This window comes from Diachasma alloeum, unplaced genomic scaffold, assembly GCF_001412515.2.
Source record: "Diachasma alloeum isolate Michigan unplaced genomic scaffold, Dall2.0 Dall_scaffold_00185, whole genome shotgun sequence".
Classification (NCBI taxonomy): domain Eukaryota; kingdom Metazoa; phylum Arthropoda; class Insecta; order Hymenoptera; family Braconidae; genus Diachasma; species Diachasma alloeum.
Window position 1 is genome coordinate 1,882,038 of NW_021680351.1, and position 11,042 is coordinate 1,893,079.

An 11,042-nucleotide genomic window follows, 5' to 3' on the forward strand; every position below is an offset into this window, starting at 1 on the left:
GATTTTCTATAGCATATAATCCTATAAGATTTTTTATAGCATATAATCCTATAAGATTTTTTATAGCATATAATCCTATAAGATTTTTTATAGCATATAATCCTATAAGATTTTTTATAGCATATAATCCTATAAGATTTTTTATAGCATATAATCCTATAAGATTTTTTATAGCATATAATCCTATAAGATTTTTTATAGCATATAATCCTATAAGATTTTTTATAGCATATAATCCTATAAGATTTTTTATAGCATATAATCCTATAAGATTTTTTATAGCATATAATCCTATAAGATTTTTTATAGCATATAATCCTATAAGATTTTTTATAGCATATAATCCTATAAGATTTTTTATAGCATATAATCCTATAAGATTTTTTATAGCATATAATCCTATAAGATTTTTTATAGCATATAATCCTATAAGATTTTTTATAGCATATAATCCTATAAGATTTTTTATAGCATATAATCCTATAGGATTTCCTATAGCATATAATCCTATAGGATTTTTTATAGCATACAATCCTATAGGATTTCCTATATCACACAATCCTATAGGATTTCCTACAGCATATAATCCTATAGGATTTTTTATAGCATAGAATCCTATAGGATTTCCTATAGCATATAATCCTATAGGATTTCCTATAGCATATAATCCTATAGGATTTTATATAGCATATAATCCTATAGTATCTTCTATAGCATATCATCCTAAAGGATTTTCTATAGCATATAATCTTATAGGATGTTCTATAGCATATAATCTTATAGGATTTCCTACAGTATAAAATCCTATAGGATTTCCTGTAGGATTTCATATGAAATTTTCAACAGGATTTCCTATAAAATCTGTTCTACTCCGTCAAATATTCTCACGTGGAACATGTAGTTTTTCGGAAGAGGAATTTTTTCTCTCTTAATCAGCGTAGAGAGGAATTTTTCCTCGTGCCATTCAAAATCTCGGACCAGCGTATAAAATAGCCCCGGCCTTTTCTGAGAACTAATCGGCGGTCTCTTCGTTTCCCTCAACCACTGAAATTACTCGATGAAATATGTTACCCGCAAACAGACGTGTCTCTAATATTTACCCGAAAAAACATTCGGTTTTCCCCGTTGAAGAACTTCCTCTGGAAATCTCCACCTCCCTGCAGCTCTCGGCAAATAACAAACGTAAAGTTACGATAGCGTCAGAAAAAAAAACGCGAACCGACCGCTGATCACATTTGGCAACTGAAGAGAGACAGAAACTCCAACGACATGGATAGAAACGATTAGTTATTGTTAACGAGTGGATTTGGTTGGATATTTACATTGCTAATTATTTATTTTTTTAATTAAAAATATAATAATAATATAATAATATAATTAACTAATTGTAATTAGTTAATTAAAATATTTATAGTAACTATAATAATGATAAAATAATTCATTTTATAATTAATAATAATAAAATTTAATAACAATTAAATTATTATTAAATAATTAAAAATATTTTTATTTTCAATATCTTGATGAGTTGAATCTGACAAAGTCGTAAATCCCGTGAATAATTCTAAATTTAGCCGTGAATATTCGTAAACTGGACATCTGCGCATATATTGCGTGTTTTTTAAATGAAATTAACACTCCCGAAATAAATACAGATGAGGAATAACAATCTTTCGCAACGGAATTATGATAATTCTGATTCAATGTTGATGTGTCAATAAAGAATTCCCTCATTCGGCAATTCTGTGGGGATGTGGAATTGATGTGAATGGGAATAGTATCATATGGAGAGTTGCAAAACTCATTAAATCAACTGGAGTTTTACACATTTCTTTCACAAACGTCCTCTCACTTTTTTTGCGGCCTACATTCTTCAATATTTTTTTTGTAGCGGATGAGAGCAGTATAAATGCGGAAAAGTCTCAGTATTAGTACTTCGATCCACAGTTTCAAATGGATCGATGTCAGATAGTGAAAGTGGGAATAATTCCGCTGATTGCGATCAACTAATTCTTCCTTAATTATTAGTGAGGGAGAAATTGTTTCATCAGAACATTTTTTTCAACACAATTTCCAAATACCAATAATAAGATTGAGGAATATCTCCAAATGCAAGGGAGGTAATGAAATTTTTGTAATGACCTTTTTTGAAGAGCGAATTGGGGGCTACAAAAAATATTTTCACCAAAATTTCGCTATCTCCCTCAGATTTCAAGATATTTACTGAAAATCGGCCAACAGTCAAAATCGACATGAACCAATTACCGCTTCACAATATCTCCTTCACGATATCTCCGAATCTAAGGGAGATAGCGAAATTTTCGTGAGAACATTTTCCGTAGCTCTGAATTCACTCTACAAAAAAGGTCATAACAAAAATTTTTCCATCTCCCACAGATTCCGAGATATTTCTTGAAAACTGGCCACTTCAAAATTTTGCGTAGAGAATAAAATTGTCAATCACGTGTGATTAAGACGAATAAATAAATAAATAACTGAATAAATAAACAATAGAAAAATGCATTAAATTACGCAATGCCACCTTCAGCTGACAAACCACCGAGAATGAAAAACTAATCACCAAATCAGTCGTCACCACTGCAACAATTGTAATCTACAATCATCAACGCGTTCCTCTCATGAACTCCTCATTACCCCGGCCATTAATCGCTTCATTATTCTTCTCATCCTCATCATCCAACCGGTGAGTTAATCCGCCGCTGAAAAACACCGCGGTTTACCGAGAATTCATTCAAACCGTCTGCAAAGACTGCTAAAACAATGTCAAAGATCAAATGCCCTCCACCACCAAACGATCATTTTCACGTTTGAATGCAGTCCGCCGGTGAAGGTCACGTGAACCTTCTAAATCCCACGCGTGCGCACATCCAACTCATCCATTCAATTCCCCCTCCACCCTCTTTCAAGTGAATCCATTTGTTCACCGAGAAATCAAAATAAATAACAAGACATCCGTAGTCACTAAACTTTTTCAATTTAATTTATTATCACATGACGATTACTCCTGAAATAATCAATTTTTTCTTCTCTACTTAAGTTTTATAAATATATGCTTTCCAAATAAATTATTGCAGATGCATAAATGAAGATCGAAACGTAAAAGTTATGAAAATGTGAGGTTTGAATGCCTTAAATACGTGGAATTGAAACAATGATGATGTTTTGATGATTGTTGAGTCTTGGTAATAGTGCAAGTGTGACGAAAATGTCGGATAATCGAGTGAAGACTAATGTAAACGACAGGATGATTGCCGAGACGGCGAGAGACTATGCGGCGTTTGTCCAGGTGGACCTCCCGAGTCAGGTGAGAATGTTCTCATTTTTCAATTATCCGTGAACATTGACATTGCTGGAGACAATTGTGGGGACACGAGAGGCCGTGAATGGGGGGATTGACGATGTTTTTGTTGCGAATGGCGTCATAACCTCTTGTGCACCTGCAGACGGGGGGAGTGCACGAGGCTGTGGACGAGATGCTGATTCGTCTTGAGGAGTTCGAGTCAATCGTTGGAATGGTCAGTAAATGCCGAGGGGTTAGAGGTCTCGGTGAACAAATACATTGCGGAATAATTGCGTTTGATGGGAATTCTAGTCAGGGATGGGCGATGTTTTCGATTAATCGAAAACATCGATTTTTCGGGCCCAAACATCGACGTTTTTCATTCGATTTTGAGAACGGCCGATTAATCGATTTTCGATTCTTTTTTCCAAGCATCGATGTTTCTAATTCTGACCAAGGTAACAAAATTTTTAATTTTTTTGTCGAAAAATAATTTATTGATTGAGAATAAACAAAATTTGTCGATTAATCGAAAACATCGATTTTTCATGCCCAAACATCAATGAAATCATGACCAAGCTAACAAAATTTTTCTTTTTTTGTCGAAAAATAATGTTGATTGATTGAGAATAAACAAAATTTGTCGATTAATCGAAAACATCGATTTTTCATGCCCAAACATCAATGAAATCATGACCAAGCTAACAAAATTTTTCTTTTTTTGTCGAAAAATAATGTTGATTGAGAATAAACAAAATTTGTCGATTAATCGAAAACATCGATTTTTCATGCCCAAACATCGACGTTTTTCATTCGATTTTGAGAACGGCCGATTAATCGATTTTCGATTCTTTTTTCCAAGCTAAGATGTTTCTGATTCTGACCAAATAACAAAATTTTTATTTTTTTTGTCGAAAAATAATTGATTGATTGAGAATAAACAAAATTTGTCGATTCATCGAAAACATCGATTTTTCATGCCCAAACTTCGACGTTTTTCATTCGATGTTTTGAATGGCCGATTAATCGATTTTCGATTCTTTTTTCCAAGCATCGATGTTTCTGATTCTGACCAAGGTAACAAAATTTTTAATTTTTTCGTCGAAAAATAATTGATTGATTGAGAATAAACAAAATTTGTCGATTAATCGAAAACATCGATTTTTCATGCCCAAACATCGACGTTTTTCATTCGATTTTGAGAACGGCCGATTAATCGATTTTCGATTCTTTTTTCCAAGCTAAGATGTTTCTGATTCTGACCAAATAACAAAATTTTTAATTTTTTTGTCGAAAAATAATTGATTGATTGAGAATAAACAAAATTGGTCGATTAATCGAAAACATCGATTTTTCATGCCCAAACATCGACGTTTTTCATTCGATGTTTTGAACGGCCGATTAATCGATTTTCGATACTTTTTTCCAAGCATCGATGTTTCTGATTCTGACCAACTAACAAAATTTTTCTCTTTATGTCGAAAAATAATGTTGATTGATTGAGAATAAACAAAATTTGTCGATTAATCGAAAACATCGATTTTTCATGCATCGATGTTTCTGATTCTGACCAAGCTAATAAAATTTTTCATTTTTTTGTCGAAAAATAATTGATTGATTGAGAATAAACAATTTTGTCGATTAATCAAAAGCATCGATTTTTCTGATTCTGACCAAGCTAACAAAATTTTTCATTTTTTTGTCGAAGAATAAATGAAAAATTTTGTCAGAAACATCGATGTCTGGAAAAAAGAATCGAAAATCGATTAATCGGCCGTTGAAAGCATCGAATGAAAAACGTCGATGTTGTGAAATTTAATTAATCGACTAGTAATCTCAATTTTTACTTTAAAAAAAAAATCAAATAAAAAGCAATCATTTCCTTCACGCTGCGACATTCACGAATGTTAAATGAATGTAATGGATCCAATTATAACATGTTGATACTTAGAAAGTTTATTGACGTTTTGTTCACCGAGATGAATCAATTCAGTCCCCAGACCACTCCCCTGCCATTTTAATGACATTCATCCCGACTCACGAAGTGATAATTAATGCCAAAGGTGCAAAATTTACGAGCTGAATGTACGTTTGAGCACCTGGTGCGCTTTCGTTCGGTTCACCCAGCCCTGATGGAGCTCTGCAAACGCATTGACGCACTCGAGCGCGTCGTTGCGAGAGCGAGCGTTGACCTGGTGAGCTTAGAGACAGCGGTGGAGGCAGCCGAGGCCGAATTAGGCGGCAACGCGACAGTTTCTGATCGTCTTTTTGGTATCCTCAATCCACTTTCACTCTTTGTACGTAATTTATATGTAATTGCTAAACTTCTGGGACCCCCGATCGGTCCAGTATTGTTGAAAGTAGTTGCGCGGGGGGGGGGAGGGTAATTATTATTATTGCTATGGAGTGGTTGATAGGAGAGGTTTCTAATGCGTTTGCATTAATTTTTGGGATTTTTTTCCTTCTAAATATTCCAAATAAATCGCTTATTTGAATCGAGTACTGTTTTATTCATTTTGAAGATTGTTTAGGGGAATTGAATAAAGAATTTGTTTCATTCTCTAAGTTTTAGGGGTATCCAAGTGTCTTTTACAGTTTGGTACAGGCAACACTGTAGATTCAACCATTTTCAATCATCAAATTTGTCAATCAAATCGCGTGAGAAGAATTAAAAAAATCATGAGTCATGAATATTCACTATTCAGCGTCATTAAAATTACATTTTGCAAAGAATTATTTTTTTTAACATTTGTTGTTTATAAAGAAATAATTGAAATTGTGTGAACTTTCGGAAACATAATTTTTTTAGATATGAAATTGATTTTTGGCAAAATTATGAATATGAGTAAATTAGTTACGATTCTGAACAAATGATTTTTATGGAGGAAAATTGATTGTTTAGGAGATATTTTTGCAATTTTTCAACTATTTCATCAATCTTCCTCCAAAAATAAACAAATAGTGTTTTTCAGATTTTTAAAATGTTGTCGAGCGGTTCAATGTTGAGATTCAATTTTTTATAGACCTTCAAAGTTTAAATAATAAAACCGTGGGGCTCGAATGAAAGCTCTGATGTTCGACTGCAAAAGTAGAAGCATTTCGCAGGAGAAAAAATAGCGAAAGTACTTGGATATCAATTGTTACAACAAAAATTATCATGCATTGATGGAAACTTTCTTTTGGACAAATATCTCTTCAGGGGAACACATAATTTTTCGGCACAACTCGTTTTTTCTTTCAGTGTAATCTTCACCGTGGAAAATAATTTTTTATCCATTAAAAAATGCCCAGTGGTGAAAGAAAACGAGAACATATTATTTTCAAAAAAATAAAATATTCAATATCCATTCAATTAGCCTTGAAAAATCACGAAATAACCATTCAATTTGATTAACTGCATTAAAGCCCAAATTTATTAATCTGTACGTAAAAATTCAACTGATTATCATCAACGACAAAAATCTAAGTCAAGTGAACCCAGAACTATCCACCAATTCCCCTGGAAGATCATTAGACAAATATCTCTTCAGAGGAACACATAATTTTTCGGCACAACTCATTAATTCTCTCAGTGCAATTTTTACCGTGGAAAATAATTTTTTATTCATTAAAAAATGTCCAGTGGTGAAAGAAAACGAGAACATGCTATTTTCAAGAGAATGAAATATTCAATATCTATTCAATTAGCCTTGAAAAATCACGAAATAACCGTTCAATTTGATTAACTGCATTAAAGCCCAAATTTATTAATCTGTACGTAAAAAATCAACTGATTATCATCAACGACAAAAATCTGAAGTCAAGTGAACCCAGAACTATCCACCAATTCCCCTGGAAGATCATTAGACAAATATCTCTTCAGGGGAACACATAATTTTTCGGCACAACTCATTAATTCTTTCAGTGCAATTTTTACCGTGGAAAATAATTTTTTATTCATTAAAAAATGTCCAGTGGTGAAAGAAAACGAGAACATGGTATTTTCAAGAGAATGAAATATTCAATATCTATTCAATTAGCCTTGAAAAATCACGAAATAACCGTTCAATTTGATTAACTGCATTAAAGCCCAAATTTATTAATCTGTACGTAAAAATTCAACTGATTATCATCAACGACAAAAATCTAAGTCAAGTGAACCCAGAACTATCCACCAATTCCCCTGGAAGATCATGATTCGCTGTAATGATGATGAATTTTGCATAGAAATCGAAGAATCAGGAAGGCCCTGCGTCAGCCACCAGCAGCCCTTCGTCACCAAAACAAGAACCCCTCGCAGTACCCACCATCTACAGGACTGAGGACGCATTCAACACGAGTCAATAGAGACCCTGGTGCTACATTCATGGAGAATCGTCTGTACAGTCGGAGAGGTAGCACTGTTTGAGCTGCGCCTCCTTTTCCCCTGGAGCACAGCCTCCGGCCACGCAATGACGCCATCGTGACACTTTTCCAGGTCCACAGGATGTACTGCAGCACGACCACTTGCCCCACTGGTCCCAGATCTTCGGTTTACCATCTTCACCGAAAAAAACATGTATTTTTCATTATTAGATGCATAAAAATGCTGAATTTACGAGAAATTCATTGAATTTTAAAAATGATTCTAAAGGATTTTAAAAAATATATAAAAATGAAGAAATGAAAAAATGAATTAATGAAAATTAATTAATGAATTTATGTTCGCTCCCTATTTTATTGTCTTCTTCATACCAATTTGGAAATTATTGTGAGAATATATATATTCTTTTGTTGTTGACTCTATGAAAATAGTAAATTTACCGCAGTTTTGGAGTTTGAGAATAAAGAAGGATATAAAAAAAATGAAAAAAATTTATTTCCCACTTTGGAAGAAACGAAAGATCTATCAATTTGAGGAAACGCCAATAATCGCCGAAAGTTCGGTTTGAACCCACGACCCTTAGGTTGTCAGTCTGAGCCTTTACACACATAGCTACATGGAGAGAAAATCCTAGCAAAAAAGTGTGCATTCACCAACTCATGGGACCAAACCATGGTCACTAAAAAATTCGGATGTGGCAACAGAAATTGCACGAGGCAGTTTCAAATGCCGGCGATCTTCACAAGAAATCGCGATGTTAACATCATAGTGATAAATGCAACTTAACAAGAAGTCTCTGAAATATCATAAACCGTAAAAAATCAACTATTCACAGAATTTTCAAAAAAAAAATGAATTATTCATCCTCCAACATTTGCATTGACTCTTCGCGATCTTTCTGTCACCAGAATAAAGAAAAATATTGAGTAACCATTTTTATGGGTCGTTAATGACGTCATTATCTCCAGAAAATAGTTTTTTTGTCAACGGAACGAATCGCTAATTACAATCTGTGGATTTCGCCTTGTGACCGTTGATTTCTGGAATTGATGCCTTTATTGCACATGCTAAATTGATGTATTGGTCAAGAGTCTCTAAATTTTTATGTAAAAGGGAATAAAATATGAAATGCATTAATTCAATACTTATTCAATTTATTCACTCAATTCGACTTTTTTGCGATTTTTTTTCATCTTTGAATTTCTCCATTCGAGTTCTCGGATTTGGATTTTTCCAGGAATTTCATCATCTCATTCTTTATTCCATACTTTCTCCTAAAAAAATTTGATTTTTTCCAAAATGAAAAAAACATTTTTTTCGTTACATAATTCTCCACCAATTTCCTAATTTCAGAAAATACAATTTCTAATACTGACATTTTCAGGACTTCTTCTTTTTGCTGTTCTCTTCACCCTTCATCACATGATTTTTGTACAAAAAAATTCAATTTCAATTCTTTTACAATAAAATTCAAATTTCTAAGAAATTCCTAGAGCAAAAATCAGGGGAATAAATTTTTCAGAGAAATCAAAATATATTTTTTCTCATTACGAAATTCTTCCTCAAATTTTGGGGTTGCGGAAAGGAAGAATTTATTCTCCTCAATCTTTATTTCACACTTTCTCCTAAAAAAATTACCTTTTCTTTTCAAACCAAAAAAATTTTTTTCAATTAAAAAATTTTCCATCAAATTTCCTAATTGCGAGAAGGATAATTTCGTCCTGAACTTTTCCACTCGATGTCTCGAATTTCGAAACTGAAATGTATAAGTCTCTGTTACATATTATAAATACCGACACCTTCATATAAACAAGCTGGGAAAGTACAGGTTTTCAACTGCTGCTCCTTTTCCCCCTGGGAACAACCGCCAGCAATGCAGTGTCGCCATCGAGACAATTTTCCAACACCGCAGGTCACGCTGCAGCCTGACCACTCACTCCACTGGTTCCACATTTTCGGGCCCTGGCGGCCGACTCTGCGGCCTGGGGGGAATTAACGAAGCTCTCGATAATGAAGCGGAGACCGCAAAAGGGAATACTATTTCTCATTAAATCCTCGATTATTCGGCACTGCCAGAGGAAGTTAATTATGCCAATGACATTTTAATGGGGTTTTTTCAAGGTTTACACAGCCAGGAAAACCATTCATTTTAATTTAATAAACTTTATCTGAATAAAATAAATCGATTCACCCCATAACAATTCCTGTACCATGAATTTTCAAAAGTTGAGTCTCATCACTATTTTCATTTCTCTTCTTTTTCTTTCTCTTTTTCTAACTATCATCAACATTGAACCACATATACACGACTCCTGATAGAGATAATTTGATACTGTACAAAAGAATTGTATTCTAGGCTGAAGGCCCGCGGGCAATGGCCATTTGCAAGAATGTATATGTTTCTTGCAATAAATAACGTTAAAAGTTAAAGTTAAATCGATTCATTGGAACAATTCGGAACAAAACGTTCATTTCAACCTGAACATGATTTTCATTCACAAAAAAAATTGTCACTAAATATGAATGAATATTTTCTTGACCTAAACTGAGACATTATTTTGAAATTAAATTATTGTTTAGAAGATGAACGAATTCATCAATAAAAATAAAATCAATTGAATCAAATTTTGATAGGCAAGTTACGTAGCAAGCACCGGTGACAAAAAACGTAACATTCTTTTCTCAAAATGGATTTTGAAGGTATTCTTTTGAATATTCCGTAAAATTAAAAACAGACAAAAAGTATTCCTCATTAAATTCTAGATGATTCATGATTTGAAAATTTTCGTTCTTCATAGTTAAGGTGCTAAGGCGATTTGAACAATTTAATTGTTAATAATAATTCCAGTGCCTAAAATTAGTTGAGAATCGTTTACTTGACGTTCAGTGATCATATTTTTTGTCATTCCGGGCGTAAGGCAGCGTTTCACGGACGCTCCGCGCCCGTGAATCGCTGCCTGCGGCCCCCATGACAAAATAGTATATTTCATCACGCTGTGACGAAAAGTGAACTTTTCGGCACACTCCGCGTGCCTAAAAGTCCAATTTCCGCCACATTGTGATAAAAAATATTGTTCGTAACTCGTGAAAAAATTTTTTTTAGCTCCTAGGATTATATCACTCGCCTTCGGCTCGTGATATAAACCTCCCACTCGCCAAAAAACACTTTTTTGCACTCGTTACGAAATATACTATTCTGACGAATACGATTGCAGCCCTCGCCTTCAGCTCGTGCTTCAAACCTCATATTCGCCAGAAAAGTTGTTTTCGGCCTAATGACGAAATATACTATTTTCGGCCTAATGACGAAATTAGTATATTTCGTAACGAGTGCAAAAAAGTGTTTTTTGGCGAGTGGGAGGTTTATATCACGAGCCGAAGGCGAGTGATATAATCCCA

The 11,042-nt window shown here is 33.7% G+C and overlaps 1 protein-coding gene across 1 annotated transcript; it reads left to right on the top strand.

Annotated features, from left to right (window-relative positions):
- The first annotated feature begins 2,898 nt into the window (after window positions 1-2,898).
- Window positions 2,899-8,785, top strand: LOC107048143 (biogenesis of lysosome-related organelles complex 1 subunit 4). The gene is made up of 4 exons (XM_015271171.2): window positions 2,899-3,325; window positions 3,465-3,536; window positions 5,365-5,598; window positions 7,508-8,785. The coding sequence occupies exons 1-4, from the start codon at window positions 3,227-3,229 to the stop codon at window positions 7,625-7,627; spliced, it is 525 nt and encodes a 174-aa protein (XP_015126657.1). The 5' UTR covers window positions 2,899-3,226; the 3' UTR covers window positions 7,628-8,785.
- The last annotated feature ends 2,257 nt before the right edge of the window (window positions 8,786-11,042 follow it).